At 38.8% G+C, this 23,796-nt stretch overlaps 1 protein-coding gene across 1 annotated transcript in view; it reads left to right on the top strand.

The window, feature by feature from the left end:
* Positions 1-23,796, top strand: part of DOCK3 (dedicator of cytokinesis 3) — a 377,800-nt gene that overhangs the window by 219,099 nt on the left and 134,905 nt on the right. Inside the window, exon 10 of the mRNA XM_065885910.1 lies at positions 19,983-20,064. Within this exon, the coding sequence (XP_065741982.1) occupies positions 19,983-20,064 (82 nt within the window). The remainder of the gene's footprint in view (positions 1-19,982; positions 20,065-23,796) is intronic.

Below are 23,796 nucleotides of genomic sequence, written 5' to 3'. Positions count from 1 at the left end.
ACGCCTGCCCGGAAGAGTACCATTCCTGAACCTGGCCCTCTGAACACCTTTCCTCCAACCCCCAAACCCCACCTGTGTATCCTGACCCTAGTGTTGACAGCATTATAATTTTGTGCTTTGGAACGATGCTGCTGTGCAGTAATACAGAGCTCTTTGTCTCAGTGACCACTCCCTCCCCTGACCCTATAGAGCTGTGCTGTCCAATAGAACTTTCTAGGATGATATAAATGTTCTATATATGGCAGAAGATTATGGTCTGCTTGGTAGCCACTAGCTACATGTGGCTGTTTGGCACTTGAAATGTGGCATGTGTGACTGAGAACTGAGTTACTAATTTTATTAATTTTAATTAAATTTAAATATAGAAACAACATGTGGCTAGTGGCTACCATATTATAATGGCACAGCATAGAACCTGTTGGGAGAAATCTGGTGAACTAGTTGTGCAGGGCCATGGCAGAAAGGGTAGACTTAGTCTGTGTGCACAGGATATCAAGAGGAGGGAAAGACAGGAAGCAAAAGAGGAAAATTAAGGAGAAAGTCCTTTGTAGTTTCAGATCTATCCATTTGTGCACATTTCTAGGTATATAATATTTAGAGACATACTATTTTTAAATTGGTTTATTTTTGATCAATATTAAATCTTACTTTCACTATTTAAATATGTGTCATGAAACACAATTGACTACAGGAACTAGTACAGGCTTAATATTACAACTTACAGACTTAAGTTGAAGTCTTATCTCTGTACCATGTTAGCTATGTTACTCTAATATTGTTTTTTAAATAATATCATCAATTTTTCAATATTAAGGGAAAGTAAGAAAGGTTTTGACATAGTGCAGTAGACACTGTTCCTATATCTTAAACTTTTAAAAAATTAGAATTCTTAAACCCTTCAAAGTTTTAGTACTTAGGAAATCTTTATTTGCTGTTTGTTCCCTGAGATTATTCCTGAGCTTCTCAGTCATACTTTAAAAGCCTAGAAAATATCTAGCAGAATGTCTGACAGATATAAATATTTTGAGTTTTCTAGCTTCTGTTCAGGAAACAATCAAGATTTTTCTATTCTGTGTGTGTTTATTTTGGCTTTTGTAAGCTCTGCTCTTCCCATGAGGACTCCCTCATGACCTATTAAACAGCAAGACTTTGCTTCACCGAGGCACAGAAACAGCAGCAGAAATAGTGACAAGAACAAGTTAATAAGTGTAAATAATATGTATTCTGGTATCCTTAATCAGAGGATTTATGCAGTTACAACAGGCCAGATCTGCAGGGTGTGGGATATTATGCTAAATAGAGAAAAACGTGAGTAAAGGAATGAAATTAAAAAGAACAGTAATGTTCACATCATGAACAAAGAACTGGAAATCACAGAACTAAAGATTATCAATATAAGTGGTGAGTAATGAGGGAGGAGGGAAGCAAGATCAGAAAGATAGAATGAGAGCAGCCAAGATGGCAGCTGCTGTTTTAACATTGCTTTTTTGACCAAAAGGGCTAGCATGGTTACTTTTCTAGAATACTTAAGACTGCTTGACCTTCAGCTGAGCAGTGAAGAAGTGTAGCACTTCTTTAGTCCCGTAGGCATGATTAGCAAATCATAAAGAAGGCAGGGTCAATCCCCCTGCCCCCACCTTCCTCATATGGAGGTACACCTTCCTCAGAAGCATTATGGTTTGATGTTGGAGATGGCAAAGATGAACTGACTCAGCATTGTGCTGTCCTGTCAGTGGAGTCTCAGCCTCACTTCACCCCCATTTATTCATTTACATGCTTTTTATTGTTAGAATTGGAAGCCTGATCCTGGGGTGGGAGCATAAATCATTAGAGTAAAAACAACTGTTTGTAGCTCCCTGCATAACTGATCATTAAGTTACCATTTTGTTCATTTTCATGATACGTACATGATTTCTAAAGACCTTGTAGGGGCTATATAATTATAGCAGTGCTATTGTAATTTTTAGAATATGTGATAACAGATTTAGTCATGTGTCTCTTTTGCTTTAGAGAAAATGGAAAGAATCTGTTTTCTGGGATCATTTGTCATTCAGACAATTTTCTGCTTGTTCCAAATCAGACAAAGTATTCCCCCTCCCCGATCTCTCAGCCTTTTGGGTGGAGAATGTCATGAACCTCAAAGAAACTAGGTGCCACCAGCAGAGCTGGAATGGGGCTTGGCATGGCCTTTCTAATCAGTAGGGTCAGGTGCCCCATGTGGGCGATAGGGATCCTGGGGCTAGCTAGGTTTCATTCACAGACACTCAGCTGTGCATATCTAGGGCAAGATGTGGTTTGCAGCATTTCCCAGATATATTTGCTCAGGGATCCCCTCCTCCCTTCCACCATACACTTTCTTTTCCCAATGCTTATTTCATAAGATGAAATACAGGTAAAGCACGGGCTTTGAAGTCAAACAGCTTCAGATTTGAATTCTAACTGTACCACTCTACCTTTTTATTTCAAGTCAGAATCTTTGACTCTCAGTTTCTTCAGAGGCGAAATAACCGATTAAATGCAATTAGGCAAGAAAAGAAACGCTTTAAACAATGCCTGGTACACAGAAGACACTCATTAAGGGGCCGCTGTTGCTGCTGCTATAGCAAGCTGATGAGTACCAGGGCTCTATCCACCCCCTGCCCCACATCTTCCCCTGAGCTTCAGGCTTGGGCTTCCAGCTAGCTGGTTTTTTGTTCACCTACATGTCCCAGAGACCTCAAATCCAATATGCACTTCTGAACTTTATATCTTCCTCCTTGAATCTTCTCTGGTTGACACTATCACATTCAGTTAACTGTTAAATCTGGTCAGCTTTGTCCCCTAAATACATCTCGCATCCATTCACCTCTCTTCAGTCCCAAAACTGCATCATAGCTTGCTGGGGCTACTCTGCTTTGTCTTTGGAGTATTTTCTATGTTACCAACCTGGCTTCCACACTGCAGCCCTAGTGATCATCCTAAAAACTTATGAGATCAACATTGCTTCTCATAGTTGAATTTTCAGATCTTCTGTAAGGCCCATAATGGGGTTTTCCAAACTTGCTAATCCTAAGAACCAATTCAGACCTTTTTAAAAATACAGATTCTTGGGCCCCCTCCAGGAGTCCTCTCCTCTAGATATTCTGATCCAGAAGATCTGGGATGGGACACAGGAATCTGTACTTTTAATAAGCTGGGAGGTACTCCTGGTGATAGCCAAGCTGGGACAACCCTCACATATAATGCACTCCATGGGTTTGTCCACTCTACATTGCACAACACGCCCCAGCTCTCCAGTGCCCTCTTAACTCATGATCTGAGCTTCTGTACCCTCAAGCTGCCTCATACTTAAGAGGGTCTGTACTTGGCACACACTTCTCCTGGAACCCCCTTCTCTTCATCTCTAACTACCCCTTACCAAATGCTAAAAGTCTAGCAAAATTGCAAGAATTTGTCCCAATGTCTCGTTTAGGCAGCCTACGTTCATCCCAGTGGAGCTTGTCAGCCCATTTCTGTGCAATTAATTATAGCATTTTCACATTGTGTTGTAATTTTTGTTTTATCTGTGTCTCTTTCCCAGTAGACTCAGAACCTTTGAGGATAGGGACCATTTCATTTCTCCATTCCCAGCATCTTGCGTAGTTGCTGGAACATGATAGGTGTTCACAAATGCTTGTTGAAATAATAAAAAAGAGAGAGAAGGGCTAGAAAGAACTCTTTTTTTTTTCTTTAATAAATTTATTTATTTATTTTTGGCTGCATTGGGTCTTCATTGCTGCGCACAGGCTTTCTCTAGTTGCAGCGAGCGGGGGCTACTCTTCGTTGTGGTGCGTGGAGTTCTCATTGCGGTGGCTTCTTCTGTTGCAGAGCACAGGCTCTAGGCACACGGGCTTCAGTAGTTGTGGCGCACGGGCTCAGTAGTTGTGGCGCACGGGCTTAGTTGCTCCGCAACATGTGGGATCTTCCCGGACCAGGGCTTGAACCCATGTCCCCTGCACTGGCAGGCAGATTCTCAACCACTGCGCCACCAGGGAAGTCCAAGAACTCTTGAATTGTAGTAAGAGTCATAAAAATGTTTTTTGGAGCCCTGAAGTGTCTCAGGGACAGGTGGTGGTTAGGAGAGAGGCCTGAGTAGGGAAGATTCCTGCTCCTGTCCCTTCTCCCTGCCTCTGATTCAACCAAAGTAGCTGTATTTTTTTTCTTTTAAGCAAGGAGAACAGGTGTCTTTCTTTTTTTAACATCTTTATTGGAGTATAATTGTTTTATAATGTTGTGTTAGTTTCTGCTGTATAACAAAGTGAATCAGCTATATGTGTATATATATCCCCATATTCCCTCCCTCTTGCATCTCCTTCCCACCCTCCCTATCCCACCCCTCTAAGTGGTCACAAAGCACCGAGCTGATCTCCCTGGCTGATACAGCTGTTTCCACCTAGCTATCTGTTTTACACTTGGTAGTATATATATGTCAGTGCTACTCTCTCACTTCGTCCCAGCTTACGCTTCCCCATCCATGTGTCCTCAAGTCCATTCTCTATGTCTGTGCCTTTATTCCTGTCCTCCCCTAGGTTCATTAGAACCATTTTTTTTTTAGATTCCATATATATATGTGTTAGCATATGGTATTTGTTTTTCTCTTTCTGACTTACTTTACTTTGTATGACAGACTCTAGGTCCATCCACCTCACTACAAATAACTCAATTTCGTTTCTTTTTATGGCTGAGTAATATTCCATTATATACATGTGCCACATCTTCTTTATCCATTCATCTGTTGATGGACACTTAGGTTGCTTCCATGTCCTGGCTATTGTAAACAGTACTGCAGTGAACATTCTGGTACATGACTCTTTTTGAATTATGGTTTTCTCAGGGTATATGCCCAGTAGTGGGATACTGGGTCATATGGTAGTTTCATTTTTAGTTTTTTAAGGAACCTCCATAATGTTCTCCATAGTGGATGTATCAATTTACATTCCCACCAGCAGTGCAAGAGGGTTCCCTTTTCTCCATACCCTCGCCAGCATTTATTGTTTATAGATTTTTTTTAAAATATTTATTTATTTATTTATTTGCCTGTGTTGGTTCTTAGTTGCGGCACGTGGGATCTTCACTGCGGTGTGTGGGGTTTTTGTTTTTTTTGTGGCACGTGGGCTCTCTAGTTGTGGCTCGTGTGCTCAGTAGTTGCAGTGCTTGGGCTTAGTTGCCCCATGGCATGTGGGATCTTAGTTCCCAGACCAAGGATCGAACCCGTGTCCCCTGGATTGGAAGGCGGATTCTTAACCATTGGATCACCAGAGAAGTCCCTGTTTGTAGATTTTTTGCTGATGGCCATTCTGACCGGTGTGAGGTGATACCTCACTGTAGTTGTTTTTTTTGTTTGTTTTTTTGGGTTCTTTTTGCGGTATGCGGGCCTCTCACTGCTGCGGCCTCTCCTGCTGCAGAGTACAGGCTCCGGACGTGCAGGCCCAGCGGCCACGGCTCACGGGCCCAGCCACTCCATGGCATGCGGGATCTTCCCAGACCAGGGCACGAGGCCATGTCCCCTGCGTTGGCAGGCAGACTCCCAACCACTGCGCCACCAGGGAAGCCCTACACTGTAGTTTTGATTTGCATTTCTCTAATGATTAGTGATGTTGAGCATCCTTTCATGTGTTTGTTGGCAATCTGTAGATCTTCTTTGGAGAAATGTCTATTTAGGTCTTCTGCCCACTTTTGGATTGGGTTGTTTGTTTTTTTGATATTGAGCTGCATAAGTTGCTTGTATATTCTGGAGATTAATCCTTTGTCACTTGCTTTGTTGGCAAATATTTTCTCCCATTCTGAGGGTTGTCTTTTCGTCTTCTTTATGGTTTCCTTTGTTGTGCAAAAGCTTTGAAGTTTCATTAGGTCCCATTTGTTTATTTTTGTTTTTATTTCCATTTCTCTAGGAGGTGGGTCAAAAAGGATCTTGCTGTGACTTATGTCATAGTGTTCTGCCTATGTTTTCCTCTATGAGTTTTATAGTGTCTGGCCTTACATTTAGGTCTTAATCCATTTTGAGTTTACTTTTGTGTATGGTGTTAGAGAGTGTTCTAATTTCATTCTTTTACATGTAGCTGTCCAGTTTTCCCAGCACCACTTATCGAAGAGACTGTCTTTTCTGCATTGTATACTCTTGTGTCCTTTATCAAAGATAAGGTGACCATATGTGCATGGGTTTGTCTCTGGGCTTTCTATCCTGTTCCATTGATCCATATTTCTGTTTTTGTGCCAGTACCATACTGTCTTGATTACTGTAGCTTTGTAGTACAGTCTGAAGTAAGGGAGCCTGATACCTCCAGCTCCGTTTTTCATTCTCAAGATTACTTTGGCTATTCGGGGTCTTTTGTGTTTCCATACAAATTGTCCAATTTTTTGTTCTAGTTCTATGAAAAATGCCATTGGTAGTTTGATAGGGATTGTGTTGAATCTGTAGATTGCTGTGGGTAGTATAGTCATTTTCACAATATTCTTCCAATCCAAGAACATGGTATATCTCTCCATCTGTTTGTATTGTCTTTAATTTCTTTCATCAGTGTCTTATAGCTTTCTGCATACAGGTCTTTTGTCTCCTTAGGTAGGTTTATTCCTAGGTGTTTTATTCTTTTTGTTACAGTGGTAAATGGGAGTGTTTCCTTAATTTCTCTTTCAGATTTTTCATCATTAGTATATAGGAATGCCAGAGATTTCTGTGCATTAATTTTGTATCCTGCTACTTTACCAAATTCATTGATTAGCTCTAGTAGTTTTCTGGTAGCGTCTTTAGGATTGTCTGTGTATAGTATCATGTCATCTGCTAACAGTGACAGTTTTACTTCTTCTTTTCCAATTTGGATTCCTTTTATTTCTTTTTCTTTTCTGATTGCTGCAGCTAAAACTTCCAAAACTATGTTGAATAAGAGTGGTGAGAGTGTGCAATCTTGTCTTGTTCCTGATCTTAGGGGAAATGGTTTCAGTTTTTCACGAACAATGTTGGCTGTGGGTTTGTCATATATGGCCTTTATTATGTTGAGCTAGGTTCCCTCTGTGCCTGCTTTCTGGAGGGTTTTTATCACAAATGTGTTTTGAATTTTGTCAATAGCTTTTTCTGCATCTACTGAGATTATCATATGGTTTTTATCCTTCAGTTTGTTAATATGGTGTATCACATTGATTGATTTGAATATATTGAAGAATCCTTGCATTCCTGGGATAAACTCCACTTGATCATGGTGTATGATCCTTTTAATGGTGCTGTTGGATTACGTTTGCTAGTATTTTTTATTTATTTATTTATTTTTAGCTGTGTTGGGTCTTCCATGCTACGTGCAGGACCTCTCTAGTTGTGGCGAGTGGGGACCACTCTTCGTTGAGGTGCACAGGCTTCTCATTGCTGTGGCTTCTCTTGTTGTGGAACACAGGCTGTAGGCACGTGGGCCTCAAATTTGTGGCATGTGGGTTCAGTAGTTGTGGCTCGCGGGCTCTAGAGTGCAGGCTCAGCAGTTGTGGAGCATGGGCTTAGTTGCTCCACAGCATGTGGGATCTTCCTGGACCAGTGCTCAAACCCGTGTCCCCTGCATTGGCAGGCATATTCTTAACCACTGCACCACCAGGGAAGCCCCCTGTTTGCTAGTATTTTGTTGAGGATTTTTGCATCTATGTTCATCAGTGATATTGGCCTATAGTTTTCTTTTTTTGTGAAACCTATGTCAGGTTTTTGTATGAGGGTGTTGGTGGCCTCATAGAATGAATTTGGGAGTGTTCCTCCCTCTGCTGTATTTTGGAAGAGTCTGAGAAGGATAAGTATTAGCTCTTCTTTAAATGTTTGATAGAATTTGCCTGTGAAGCCATCTGGTCCTGGGCTTTTGTTTGTTGGAAGATTTTTAATCACAGTTTAAAATTCAGTGCTTGTGATTGGTCTGTTTATATTTTCTATTTCTTCCTGGTTCAGTCTCAGAAGGTTGTGCTTTTCTAAGAATTAGTCCATTTCTTCCAGGTTGTCCATTTTATTGGCATAGAATTGCTTGTAGTAATCTCTCATGATCCTTTGTGTTTTTGCAGTCAGTCGTTACTTCTTTTTCATTTCTAATTCTGTTGATATGAGTCTTCTCCCTTTTTTTCTTCATGAGTCTGGCTAATGGTTTATCAATGTTGTTTATCTTCTCAAAGAACCAGCTTTTAGTTTTATTGATCTTTGCTATTGTTTCCTTCATTTCTTTTTCATTTATTTCTGATCTGATCTTTATGATTTCTTTCCTTCTGCTAACTTTGGGGTTTATTTGTTCTTCTTTCTCTTATTGCTTTAGGTGTAAGCTTAGGTTGTTTATTTGAGATTTTTCTTGTTTCTTGAGGTAGGATTGTATTGCTATAAACTTCCCTCTTAGAACTGCTTTTGCTACATCCCAGAGGTTTTGGGTCGTCGTGTTTTCATTGTCATTTGTTTCTAAGTATTTTTTGGTTTCCTCTTTGATTTCTTCAGTGATCTCTTGGTTATTTAGTAGTGTATTGTTTAGCCTCCACGTGTTTGTATTTACAGTTTTTTTCTGTAATTGGCATTTAGTCTATAGTGTTGTGGTTGGAAAAGATACTTGATACGATTTAAATTTTCTTAAATTTACCAAGGCTTGATTTGTGACCCAAGATATGATCTATCCTGGAGAATGTTCCATGAGCACTTGAAAAGAAAGTGCATTCTGTTGTTTTTGGTTGGAATGTCCTATATCTATTAATTAAGTCCATCTTGTTTAATGTGTCATTTAGAACTTGTATTTCCTTATTTATCTTCATTTTGGATGATCTGTCCATTGGTGAAAGTGGGGTGTTAAAGTCCCCTACTATTTTGTTACTGTCGATTTCCCCTTTTATGGCTGTTAGCATTTGCCTTATGTATTGAGGTGCTCCTGTGTTGGGTGCATAAAGATTTACAATTGTTATATCTTTCTTGGATTGATCCGTTAATCATTATGTAGTGTCCTTCTTTGTCTCTTATAATAGTCTTTATTTTGAAGTCTATTTTGTCTGATATGAGAATTGCTACTCCAGCTTTCTTTTGATTTCCATTTGCATGGACTGTCTTTTTCCATTCCCTCACTTTCAGTCTGTATGTGTCCCTAGGTCTGAAGTGGGTCTCTTGTAGACAGCATATATACGGGTCTTGTTTTTGTATCCATTCAGCCAGTCTGTGTCTTTTGGTTGGAGCATTTAAGCCATTTACATTTAAGGTAAATATCAATATGTATGTTCCTTTTACTATTTTCTTAATTGTTTTGGGTTTGTTTTTGTAGGTCTTTTCCTTTTTTTGTGTTTCCTGCCTAGAGAAGTTCCTTTAGCATTTGTTGTAGAGTTGATTTGGTAGTGCTGAATTCTCTTAGTTTTTGCTTGTCTGTAAAGGTTTTAATTTCTCCATCAAATCTGAATGAGATCCTTGCTGGGTAGAGTAATCTTGTTTGTAGGTTTTTCCCTTTCATCACTTTAAATATGTCCTGCTACTCCCTTCTGACTTGCAGAGTTTCTGCTGAAAGATCAGCTGTTAACTTTATGGGGATTCCCTTGTATATTATTTATTGCTTTTCCCTTGCTGCTTTTAATATTTTTTCTTTGTATTTAATTTTTGTTAGTTTGATTAATATGTGTCTTGGCGTGTTTCTCCTTGGATTTATCCTATATGGGGCTCTCTGCGCTTCCTGGAGTTGATTGACTATTTCTTTTCCCGTGTTAGGGATGTTTTCAACTATAATCTCTTCAATATTTTATCAGGCCCTTTCTTTGTCTCTTCTTCTGGGACCCCTATAATTGGTGCGTTTAATGTTGTCCCAGAGGTCTCTGAGACTGTCCTCAATTCTTTTCATTCTTTTTTCTTTATTCTGCTCTGTGGTAGTTACTTCCACTATTTTAGGTTCTAGGTCACTTATCCATACCTCTGCCTCAGTCATTCTGCTACTGATTCCTTCTAGAGAATTTTTAATTTCATTTATTGTGTTTTTCATCATTGTTTGTTTGCTCTTTAGTTCTTCTTGGTCCTTGTTAAAAGTTTCTTGTATTTTCTCCATTTTATTTCCAAGATTTTGGATCATCTTTACTATCATTATTCTGAATTCTTTTTCAGGAAGGCTGCCTGTTTCCTCTTCGTTTGTTTAGTCTGGTGGGTTTTTACCTTGCTTCTTCATGTGCTGCATATTTCTCTGTCTTCTCATTTTGTTTAACTTACTGTGTTAGGGGCCTCCTTTTCGCAGGCTGCAGATTTGTAGTTCCCGTTGTTTCTGGTGTCTGCCTCCAGTGGGTGAGGTTGGTTCAGTGGCTTGTGTAGGCTTCCTGGTGGAGGGGACTGGTGCCTCTGTTCTGGGGGGTGGGGCTGGATCTTGTGTTTCTACTGGGCAGGGCCACATCCGGTGGTGCGTTTTGTGATGTCTGTGAGCTTAGTATGATTTTAGGCAGCCTCTCTGCTAATGGGTGGGGTTGTGTTCCTGTCTTGCTAGTTGTTTGGCATGGGACATCCAGCACTGGAGCTTGCTGACCATTGGGTTGAGCTGTGTCTTAGCGTTGAGACAGAGATCTGTGGGAGAGCTCTCACCAATTGATATTACATGGGACCAGGAGGTCTCTGGTGGTCCAGTGTCCTGAACTTGTCTCTCCTACCTCAGGCCTGACACCAGGCTGGAGCACCAGGACCCTGTCAGCCACATGGCTCAGAAGAAAAGGGAGAAAAAAGAAAGAAAAATAAGTAAATAAATAAATAAATAAAATTATTAAAATTAAAAAGAATTTTTTAAAGAGTGCAACCATACCAATAAACACAAATCCACCAGTGATAACAAGCGCTAAAAACTATACTAAGATAAACATAAAACTCAGAAACAAATCAGTCACAGACAGTAAACCCCAAGTCTACAGTTGCTTCCAAAGTCTACTGCCTCAATTTTGGGATGAATCATTTTCTAGTCAGATATTCCACAGATGTAGGGTACATCAAGTTAATTGTGGTAATTTAATCCACTGTTCCTGAGGCTGCATGGAGAAATTTCCGTTTCTCTCCTTTGTTTGCACAAAGTAGCTATATTTTTCAATTTTTCATGTGTTGGTGAATAGTGTAAGGTCTTGTAAAAAAGGGGAAAGTGGATACTAAAAATAAATTTGAAAACCACAGCACTGATTTGCCTTAATGAAACCCCTTTATGCATTTCTACTCTCTGTGATTTAGAATGAAGTGGGAAAACTTGAAGAACTTGGGAAATAAAGCCAAGGATCTAAATTGGAAAATGCATCTGTGAGGAAATTATAATAGAGATTTCCTAATCTGTTGGGTTGTACAGTGTAGTATGGCCTTGGGGCTACTTGCTGTTTTCAAGCACCTGAGGGTGATCATGAGAGAGATGCTAAGTAGTTGGCATGCATCTCCACAGAGGCCCAAATTAGAAACATGAAGATTAAATTGAAAGAGATGGGAGAATTCCTCTGCATTTATGTGAGGCGTGTGCTTATATTTCCAAACCAGAGTCTTCAGGAAATAACCTCCCTAAGGGTTAAAGACTTTGTCTTTGCCTCAGTGCCTGGCATAGACTAGCACCTCATTGTTGGTCACCAAACATTTGCTGTAGGCATGCATGAATTACCATCAGTGGAGAAGTGTATGGAATGCAGTACCACCCAGGAATTAGAACTCTCATAAAAGCAAGTGATCTTAAAATTAAGACTCTATTAGACTTGTCACAGATTCAAATTATGGATTTCATTTGTAAGAACTTGCTCAATAATATGAAATTAATGTAACTTCATATACTGTTCATGCATAGCTCGTCATAAAGACAAGTAAATGTAGAGCAGTTCTCTCATAACGTTGCTTATTGAAGAATAAGAATTTAACCATCTCTTTTTTCTCTTGAAATAATTAGAGTTTTCTTACCCAGAGTTTTAGGAGAAAAACTGACCCGTTGCTCTCATATAGAGGTGTGGATGTTTGTAAAATCTCATAAATAAATTTTTTTCTTTGGCCACAGTTCCTTTCACACTTTTGGGATATATGAAAAGGAGTCATGCCTCTAGTTAGCAAATAGATTCACTCAGCATTTATCAAATTGTATTTGTACAGATTCCATCGCCTTATGCAAAGGCAGGTTGTGGAGTCAAAAGTCACCTGTCCCATTGGTACTTAAACACATAACAACATTTTAAGCCTCTGAGAAGTCCTAGAGGGTAGAAACCTCTCTGTGTTTAATGCAATATTTCCCAGCAATATTGACCACTTCTTTTGCAGAACAGCTGTTGCCAAATTAGGAAACATTGGGTAGATATTTGCCTTCAGATAGTTTGAATGTTAACAGAAAGCAGCATTTATTTCATACCCATTGGTGAAGCCAGCAAAACAGGAAGTAATTCAATTTGTACCTAGAGCCCTTTGAAATGAAACAAACAAACAGACAAAAAAAACCCAGTTATTTTCAGTCTCACAAACTGTGAAGAAAGCCAGGTGATACCGGGAGTGTGAAAGGCTCTAGGAAATGTGAAGCTCAGCTGGGCACTGGGAGAACCACCTTAGGGGCCTCCTTTTACTGCTGAGGAGAAAGAGAAGTTCTTGGGTTCTCATAGAGCCAGCAATACTGTCTACCCTGGAATTTGTTTTATCTACCCTTTTTTCTTTGGATCAGAACTTGGTGTAGCCCCTCCAAATAGCACCCCTTTCTCTAGTTTGGTAACGAGAAGCTCCAAATGGCAGCCTGCTTGGTAGATGTCTGTGCTTGAGAGATTCACTGAGAGAGGTAATGTGAGGGTGAGAGCAGTTGTATGTCTTCCTTCCAAAGAAGAGAACAGAAATAATAATAAATTCTCTTGAAAAGGCATAAACTTCTTAAAATTGTTTTTATTTTCATCTATCAAATTAACAACTAATTTGAGTGGTTATTATATGCATTTATATGTATTAAGATAGATCAACTTCTGTAACAGTTAGACAGAAAAATGCATAACAGCTCAAACACAATAGAAATGTATTTCTTGCTTGAATACTAATACCAGGTGGGTGAATTTGCAGTAACTAGGGTGGGACTCATCCGTACAATCATTCAGGGACTCAGAATAATACTCTGTCAACGCCAGTACATGGCCCCAATGTTGCCTTGGGGGGTCATCTCCACTCTAGGCATCTGAAAGGGGAAAGAGCATGAAGACAAACATGTAACCAGTGTTTAGGGCTAAGCTGAGAAGTGGTATACATCACTTCTATCTGCATTCAGTGTCTAGAGCTCATTATATGGCCACATCCAACTATAGGGGAGGCTGAGAAGTATAGTCTGCCTGCCCAAGAAGAAACAGAGAACATGGATTTTAGTGAGTAGCTGGGAGACTCTGACTGCCACAACATGCTTGATGTTTCTCAGTCTTTATCCACCAAGTTAGGAGGCTGGTTTGTCCTGACCATCTTGTTTGCTCACTGTTGGCTCATCAATGTTTCTGCATAGTATGATGGTGATGCTACCCATCCAGTTTATGGTGACCTTTGTCAGCAGGCTTCCACACACCACACAGCAATTCTTCAGGGAACTTCCACCTCCTTTCATTCAACATGTATTGAGCACCTGTTGTAGGTTAGCCTCTTGGAAGTACTAGAGATACAGCAGTAAACAAACGTCCTTATTAGGGAGCTTATTCTCTCATGTAAGAGAAAGATAATAAAGAAAGAAAATAATTAGTTTGTGCCAAGTGCTGAGAAGGAGAGAGAGGGTATGGGAGGGGAGGGGTATTGCTCTTGCTAATATCATTGTAGTTGGCTTCCCTGGGAAATTGGCATTTGAACGAGCCACTTGGGCTGAAAGAACGGTATTCCAGGCAGAGGTAACAGCATGTGCAAAGGTCCTAAGGCAAGAAGGAGCTTGGCTTGTTCAAGAAACTTGTATCTAGGAGAACAGTGTATATAGAGAATAGCAAGCAAGAAAGGCTCTTGTGAGATGGGGCTCTAAAGATACACTGAATGTTCCACACAAGGCCTTGGAGACCTTAGAGATCTGATTTTTTTTTAACATCTTTATTGGAGTATAATTGCTTTACAATGGTGTGTTAGTTTCTGCTTTATAACAAAGTGAATCAGCTATACGTATACATATATCTCTTCCCTCTTGCGTCTCCCTCCCTCCCACCCTCCCTATCCCACCCCTCTAGGTGGTCACAAAGCACTGAGCTGATCTCCCTGTGCTATGAGGCTGCTTCCCACTAGCTATCGATTTTACATTTAATAGTGTATATATGTCCATGCCACTCTCTCAATTTTTCCCAGCTTATTACCCTTCTCCCTCCCCATGTCCTCAAGTCCATTCTGTAGTAGGTCTGCATCTTTATTCCCGTCTTGCCCCTAGGTTCTTCATAACCATTTTTTTTTTGTTCTTAGATTCCATATATATGTGTTAGCATATGGTATTTTTATTTTATCTGAGAGCAAGAGTAAGCCATGAAAAAGTTTGCTGTTGTTTGATTTTGCAACAACTTTATTAGATACAATTCACACACTATAGAATTCATCCATTCAAAGGGTATAATTCAGTGGCTTTAAGTATACTGGAGTTGTGCAAACTTTACCACAGTCAATTTTAAAACATTTTCATCACCCCCAAGAGAAATTCCATACCCTTTACAAGTCACCTCATTTTCTGCCAAATCCCCAGCCCTAGGCAACCACTAATCTATTTTCTGTTCCTATATATTTGCCTATTCTGGACATTTCATAGAAATGGGGTCATACAATATGTGACCTTTTATGTCTGGCTTCTATCACTCAGCATGATGTTTTTGAAGTTCATCTACATTGTAGTGTATATCAATACATCATTCCTTTTATGGCTAAATAATAACCCTTTGAATCGATATACCTACCATATTTTATTTATCCATTCATTTGTTATTGGATATTTTGGTGGTTTTCATCTTTTGGCTATTATGAAAAATGCTGCTATGAATGTTCATGTACTTTTTTGGGTGGCCATATGTTTTCATTTCTCTTGGATATATACTTAAGGATAGAATTGGTGGGTCATATGTTAAACTATGTTTAACCTTTTGAGGAACCACCAGACTGTTTTCCAAAGTGGCTGTACCATTTTACATTTCCACCAACATTATATGGTGGTTCCAATTTCTCCACCTCCTTGTCTACACTTGTTATTATCTGTCTTTTTGATGAAAGTCATTCTAGTGGAAGTGAAGTAGTGCCCCCATTGTGGTTTTGATTTGCATTTCCCTAATGGCTAATGATGTTGAACACCTTTGCATATCCTTATTGGCCACTTGTTTATCTTCGATGTAGAAATGTCTATTCGTTATTTTATTATTGAGTTGTAAGAATTCTTTATAAATTTTAGCTACAAGTCCCTTATCAGATATATTATTTGAACATATTTTCTTCCATTCAGTGGATTACCTTCCCCTTTCTTTCTTTCTTTTTTTTTTTTTTTGGCGGTACGTGGGCCTCTCACTGTTGTGGCCTCTCCCGTCGCGGAGCACAGGCTCCGGACGTGTAGGCTCAGCGGCCATGGCTCACGGGCCCAGCCGCTCCGCGGCATGTGGGATCTTCCCGGACGAGGGCACGAACCCGTGTCCCCTGCATCGGCAGGAGGACTCTCAACCACTGCGCCACCAGGGAAGCCCCCTTTCCGTTTCTTGATGATGTCCTTTGAAGCACAAAAGTTTCTAATTTTGATGAAGTCCAACTTACCTATTTTTTTCTTTCATTGCTTGTGCTTTTAGTATTCTAGTCCTATCTAAGAAACCATTGCTTTATCCAAGGTCATGAAGATTTATGCTTATGTTTTCTTTAAAGAGTTATATAGTTTTCACTCATACATTTACATCTATAATCCATTTTTAGTTAATTTTTACGTATGGTGTGAAATAGAGATTCAACTTCATTCTTTTGCATGTGGATTTCCAGTTGTCCCAGCATCATTTGTTAAAAATATTATTCTTTCCTTCATTGAATTGTCTTGATACCTTTGTATAAAAAATCACTTTGACCATATGAAAAAGGTTTTAATATGGGAGGTAGTGTAATCTGATTCACATTTTAAAAGGATCAGTCCCTCCGAAGAATGAATTATAGAGAGGCAAAAAGGGAAATAGATCAGCTGGGAAGTTGTTATAATCATCCCAGCTACAGTCCAGTAGTAGCCTAGTCTAGTGGTAAGTAGTGAAAGAGATGGAGAGATTTTTAAAGTTTCAAGATTATACTTTCGAGAGAAAATTGACTCAACTGAATGTCCTTTTTTCCACTTTCCACTTGTCCATGTGACAACCGTCATTTTTACTTTTCCTAGTTACAGTTTCTTTCAGATGGTCTTGAGAATTTTTCCTGATGTTTTTGGATGTCTTTTTTTTCTAAACTTTACCCGTATGTTCTTATTTCCTGTTTCTCTGTTAACCTTCAACTCTCCATTACTAAAACTACAGATTTTTTTGTATCTACATCTGTTGTTTTCTTCTTAACTCTCCTGGATTCTCACAATTCCCTGAGTAGGTGGGAACCTTTTTTTCCTTTACCCATTATTTTTTCTCCACTGTCATCAATCTCTCCCCTTCTGCTAACATCATTTTCCCATTAGATGTAAATGTTCTTAGGTGTGTCCCATCTTTTTCTGAAGTCAGGTTTATTGAACTGCAATTTACATATAGTAAAATTCACCCTTTTGTTTTGTTTTGTTTTGTTTTGTTTTGTTTTTGGTACGTGGGCCTCTCACTGTTGCGGCCTCTCCCGTGGCGGAGCGCAGGCTCCGGACGCGCAGGCTCAGTGGCCATGGCTCACGGGCCCAGCTGCTCCGCAGCATGTGGGATCTTCCTGGACTGGGGCACGAACCCGTGTCCCCTGCATCGGCAGGCAGACTCTAAACCACTGCGCCACCAGGGAAGCCCAAAATTCACCCTTTTTAATGCATAGTTTGATGAGTTTTCACAAACTTATAGTTGTTAAACCACTACCATAGTCAAGAAACAGACATTTCATCACCCCAGAAAATTCCCTTATGTACCTTTGCAGTCAAACCCATACCCTCCTTCCTCAGTCTTGGCAACTTCTGATGTGATTTCTGTTCCTATAATTTTACGTTTCTAGAATGTACTATAAATGGAGACATATAGTATATTGTCTTTTGTGATTGACTTCTTTCACTTAGCATAATGCCTTTGAGATTCATCCATATTGTTATAAATCTTAGTAGTTTGCTTTTTTTATTGTGAAGTAATATTCCATTGTATGGGTATACCATACAATGGTATATCTGTCTGTTCATCTCCTGATGAACATTTGGGTTCTTTACAGTTTCTAGCGATTATGAATAAAGCTGCAATGAACATTCACAATCAGGTCTTTGTGTGGACATATGTTTTCATTTCTTCTGAGTCAATACGTAGGAGTAAAATTGTTGTGTCATATAGTAAGTGCATGTTTGACTTTAAAAGAAACTGTCAGGCTGTTTTCCAAAGTGGCTGTACCATTTCACATTCTCCTCAACAGATTATTAGAGTTCTAGTTGCTCTACATTCTTGCCAATCCTTGGTATATTCAGTCTTTAATTTTAGCCATTCTAGTACTTGTGTAGTGGTATCTCACTGTGCTTTTAATTTACGTTTCTCTAGTTACTAATAATGTTTTCTTGAGGTTATTTTCCATCCCTGTATATTCTTTGGTGAACAGTCTGTTCAGATTTTTTGGTCCATTTTTTGAGTTGTTATTTATTATTACGTCTGAGCTTACTTTATATGTTGTCAATACAGTCCTTTCTTAGGTCAGTGTAAATATTTTCTTCCACTCTATAGCTTGTCTTTTCATTTGCTTATCAGTGTCTTTTGAAGAGAAGATGGTTTTAATTTTATAAAGTCCAATTTATCATTTTGTGATTCATGTTATATGCTTAATAATCTGAGATCACAAAGATTTTTCTACTGTGTGCTAAATATGGAAAAACAAATGTGAACAAGATACACGAAGGTACTTGTCTCATTTTTCTTGTGTGTATTCTTACAGTTTTAGCTCTTATATTTAGGTCTATGATAAATTCAAGTTCATTTCTTTTTTTTTTTTTTTTTTTATGAAATGCGGGCCTCTCACTGTTGTGGCCTCTCCCATTGCGGAGCACAGGCTCCGGACGCGCAGGCTCACGGGCCCAGCCGCTCCGCAGCATGTGGGATCTTCCCGGACCAGGGCATGAACCCGTGTCCCCTGCATCGGCAGGAGGACTCTCAACCACTGCGCCACCAGGGAAGCCCCAAGTTCATTTCTTATAGGCAAGATCAAGGTTTAATTTTTTATATGGATTGTTCACCATTTGTTGAAACTGCTGTGCTCCCTTACTGAATTTTGATACTTTTATTGAAAATTAATTGAATATATGTGGGTTATCCCATCTTTAAACAAAGACCTCCCTCAACTCAACATGCCCATTTAACTAAAAGTTCATCACTTCCACATCTTCACCTCTTCAAAGAGTGGTCTAGACTCACTGTTTCTGCCTCCTTATTTCTTACTCCTCACACTAATCTCTTTCACTATCATTCCACAAAAATGGTTCTTGCCAGAATCACCAATGATATCTGTTTTAACATCCGGTGGACACTGTTGTATTGTTGTCTCATGTGATTCTCAGTGCCCTTGGGCCTCCTTGACCCCTCCCTCCTCTTTCAGACACTTTTTTCCCTTAACTAACATAGCATCCCACCATTCTTCTTATTTTTCTTCTGTTTTTCTATTTGTCCCTACATGTCTACTTGGCTAGTTCTTCTTCTTTTACCTGTTTCTTAATTATCAATGTCCCTCAGGATTCTGACCAAAGCCCCTTTTTCTTCTTGTTCTGTGTATATTCCCTGCTTATTCCCATCTAATCTGCTGGCTGAAGCATCTCAAATTTATATTTGCCAGATTTATAAAAGCCAGATCTTTTCTGAGCTTCATTTCTGCACACTTAACTGCCTAGGAAGTTAAGCTCTAGGAAGGACCATGAGCTCTAGGAAGAAAAGTGCCCTATATATATTGTGTTCACATTTGTGTTCCTATGTTTAGCACAGACAACTTAGTAACTATTTGTTGACTAAATGAACAAATGAATATGTGAACAAACTAAGCAACCTGTGCAGCTGATATTATAACATATCTTATAATTCTAGTACAATATTTTAGTATTGGCCTTTTTACTGATACCTAATATATGTAATGAGTACATGACTCTGGGCACAGGAGAAGCAAATTACTTTTAGAATCACATACTTTGTCTTTGCCATGGCTCAGTTTTCCTGTTACAATTGGTAGAGAACCTTGGGATGAGGAGATGGGAATGAGATCCTAGGCAGGGGCAGGAAGGAGATAAGAGAGAAAGGAGACATTTCTCCAGAATGTTGCAAACACTGTTTCTAAAATTTTTCAGTCCAATAATTTCCTTCAAGAATTAACCTATATTGTTTGATGAATAAAATATCTTAATGGCCCTATTAAATTCTGATTACAGCTTTAATTACAGTACATTATTTCTTTTTTACTTTTCACCCAAACTTTTGTAAGTCCCTGTAACATTTTTTATTGGCTCTAAAATGATTCTCAAATATTGTATAGGAAGATGTAAACTGGGTAATGTAGACTCTTTCGGACCTAGTGTGATGAATATTTTTATGATGATCTGAGTGTTCACATCAAAGAATGTATGTGCTTCTTATGGGCTTACTGTTATGCCCAGAGCTTTGAGGGTATTTGGGAAAAATACAAGACATAATCCTCATTGCTGCCCTCAGGGAGCACACAGCTTTAGGGAGGTAAGAGCCACAACTGGCAAGTAAACAGCAACACCTGTGAAGCAGTTTGTAGTCTCTATTGCATGTTGCTTGGCAAGAAAGATAGTCTCCTGCTACTAGACATGTACTTTTGGCCTTGCCTGTCACTATGGGCTGTCCTGAAAGTGTTTAGGGTTTCTCTATAAATGCCCTTTTTATTTGTTCTCGAGCATGCAGTCCCTTACATTTCTCTGTCTCTCTCTCCTACATTTCAGTGAGCGGTTTCTGGTGAGACTGAACAAGAATGGTGGGCCAAGGAACCCAGAGAAGATAGAACGAATGTGTGCCCTTTTTACAGTATGTGCAAATTCTATTTCCCTTCTCTGCTGTTGACTCTAACTAGGGCCCTGCTATGTGGATATTGTTGCCCTGGAAACAAGCATTTATTCTTATTTCCCCACACACTGGTGAGAATAGAACTTGATTTATGTGTCTATCAGGTTTTAATGAAATATTTAAGAAAATGAAATTAGCTTCAGTTTTTAATTTAATTTATTAAAGAAATATAATCAAGTACCTTTTACTGATGTACATTTTAGAAGCTATTTAATATAATAGACACATAAAATTTGAGGAAAGTCTTTCTTACAATTCTTCTTCAAGGCCACTGGGAATTTCTCTGAAGTGTAAGTATGGTTTCTCTAAAGGCACCCACCAAATTTACAGCTTTGCAGTTTTTTAATGAGTTTATATAAAGAGAGACAAACTAAATAGTCCTCCTCTTTCAAATACCGAACAGAGTCTTTTTGTGCCATGATTCATACTTAAGTTTTTTCTGAATAACCATGCTGTTATTCGTGGTCTCTGAGCTCGTGGACTCATCGGCTCAGAGAAGGCTAGGTAACCTGCTTATTGAAAAGTGCTAAGCCTCACAATACCACATTGCCTTGTGTATTCTTCAAGCTGATTCTGATTTACTAAATCTTTTTTTTACCCAGTTATAAAACTTAACTGCCCAGCTTTATTTATTTCAGTTAATTTATTTGCTGAAGAAGAAAGTAAGACCGTGTCACAATTTTAAACCACTTTTGACTATCATGGATTCTTTGATGTGCTTCAGTGATACTGAGATACATCAAAACCTGTTGAGTGCAGGGAGGTATGATGGTGTCACAGTGCCACTGCCCTCGTTTGTGGTGCATGATTGATAGGTGACAGGTGTCTCAAACCTTATGGTGTGCCTCTTAAACACAAATGGGATTTATCTAGGGCTCTGATATGTGACTTTCTCTGAAAGATAAAATTGGATTTGTTTACCTGACCTTTTTTGTTCATTTACTACAACTTTATCGAAATCTCAAATGATGTTACTGCAGAATCAGAAGCCACTTTTACAGGACTAACTTTTATTGAAATTGCTTCAGGTATGAAGGATTTACAAATCTAGCTAAGCTAACGTGAAGTTTCGTACATCTTTGAGCTCAGCATTCAAAGCTTAGGAGATAATACAGGAAGAAAAAGCAGGAAAAGCAGATCCAGGAAGACGGCTAAGGGAATTGAGATGGTTTAGTCTGGAAAGATCAATGCTCTCTCTTCAACAGGAGAACAAGGGAAAGAGTCCAAATTGAAGGTAATGGGATGTAGGTTAGAATATTGGGGGAGAGCATCTGAAGTGAGACTACCTGAACACTGAGCTGGTTCTCTGGGGCCACCTTCCTGAAACAAGATTAGAATGAGATGAGACACCCATCTGTCTAGAATGTCTCAGTGACCTTAGGAGTCTTTTATAGATCCTCGTGCTCTGATATTGTTTGGTTAAAGCAGCAAAAGAAAGTGTCGATTCCTTGTTCTTTGACACTGTGGGAACAGAGGTGTGTGTGTGTGTGTGTGTGTGTGTGCGCGTGCGTGTGCATGCGTGTGTGCTGTCCTTGAATGTGATGAGTGCAGTCCTTGTCTCTTGAAAAATGAACTTAATTATGATATTTGAATGTAATTATACAGTAAATCAAAATTTCATTTAACAGCATTTTAATTATCTATAGGGGCCCAGAGGCCTAGGCTGTAGCCCCAGCTTTATAAATCAGAGATGCACGTAACACTTATGACGTGCTCTTGTTCTGCCACAATGAGAAGGCACAAGGCTGCTAAAAATACCCACTTTTGTAGTTCCCTTTGCAGTACAGCCCTGGATCTTTTTTTAAAGATCCCCCAAAAAAATGATTTGAGGAATTTTTTTCAAAGCCTAGAAGATTTTTGAACAAGATTGTTCTAGCCAGGATTTTCATGTTTTACTTTAAGTTTATACGAAATGATAATTTTGGTGGAAACTATTTTCTGACTATCTAAGACTTGAGTTCCTCCTGCGGGCCAAAGGAGTTTTCCAGATTGGCATACGTGTTACAGAGTTTTCGAGTAAATGCAAGAAAATGCAGGTACAGCTGTGGTCAGTGCCAGCATGTTAGCTTACCTTAGCATCAAGAACAGGGAACCATACAAATGGAGCAGTTTTGCAGGGTTACTCAAGCTGACTTCAGAGCCACAGTACAGACAGTCACATTATCCATGCACAATCTTGCTCTTGGTAAATCCTGTTTTTTTCTGACTATGTTAGATTTCAGAGCTTCCTGTACAAGAAGAATTTTATCCAAGAAGGAGGTGTTTCATATTTATGTAAATGTCTAATACAGTGAGGATTTTGATGACTTTCATGGTTAACAATGGCTGTGTGGTATGAGCATGAGAGAGCATGTCTGTGTATTTGCTCCTTACTAGATATCCAGTGCCTCACACACAGTGCCTGGCAAATACTAATGATTTGTTACATAAGTAAATGAATACATGTTTATTTTCTATTATAGTTGAGTGATCAGCTCAGAGAATGAACTTGTGTTGTTTTCCCTGCATTAATTGGCATCATATTTTTTACATTTACTTTTTCACATTTCAAAATAGAATTTTAGGTAGTGCTTTCTTGGAATTAAGAATGAATTTAATTATTAGTGCAATAACATCATTTATTAAAATACTGCCTCCTTTTCTACAGCATAAGAATGAATAAATTGGCTGTGTTTTATATTTGTAAATCCTATTATCTCTACAGAAAAAGGGTAGTCCAGGCACAGGAAAGTGAATTGACTTTTCCATGTTTCAGGTGAAATATTAGTAACTGAGTCAAGATGCTGATCCCTGAGTCACTGTCTTTTCTACCCACCAGGTAGTTGGGAACCAGCTTCCTAGTTATGTAGGATTGGAGGGTAAGGTCCAGTGAATAAATCTAAATTCAAACCCTGCTCACCAGATGAATGGTGGGTGAGTCACCTCTCTCCCCACCTTGGTTTCACAGGTCTTGTGACATAACTCTATGGTAACTGTGTTTAACCATGCTCATATCTAATAAGATAGCCTTTACACTGAATTTTGACACTGAAATTATGTGGAACTCACAAATAATAATTTTACTTAAACTATTTTCTGGTACTGATTATTGTCATCTTATTTTTACTGACCTCAAATAAATGCCACAGAATGTTCTGGGTATCATGTATAACATGGTAAGAAAGAGCCCCTATCCAGCCATTTAGAAAATACTATAAATTACATTTTAGGCTTCTTCCTTTCATTCACCTGAACAGAACCAAAGGAGAGATCCCATGCTTTTGTGTACAGCCCATCTGGTTAGTGTTTGATCATCTTTGGTAACTGGCTTGAATTCTGTACGTATATTGGGATTTATAATTATACTGGTTATTTGATAGTTTGGATTAACACAATCTAAGCTATGTAGAAGACCATTTCACTTTGAAATGTGTCAAACATTTACATATCTTTTAGTAATAGACATGTTTCTGTCCCAAAAATTATATAAAAATGGTAATCTGTTTTTTAATTTCTATTTTTTAGTAGTCATCTTAATATTTAGCAAAATGTAGTACTGTTTGGAGGATATCACTTTAAATTAAAGGAATTATTGAAATGGAGTCTAAAATATCATTTTTCAATATCAAAAGACAACTTTCATGCAAAAATATATCTTTGTGATTCCAGAGATAACAATTTATGTTAAATTATTTTGTAACCCATTTCATTGTA

Source organism: Phocoena phocoena, chromosome 10, assembly GCF_963924675.1.
Source record: "Phocoena phocoena chromosome 10, mPhoPho1.1, whole genome shotgun sequence".
Taxonomy (NCBI): domain Eukaryota; kingdom Metazoa; phylum Chordata; class Mammalia; order Artiodactyla; family Phocoenidae; genus Phocoena; species Phocoena phocoena.
The sequence above is the reverse complement of the archived record's forward strand: the minus strand, read 5'-3'. Positions and strand labels throughout refer to the sequence as shown.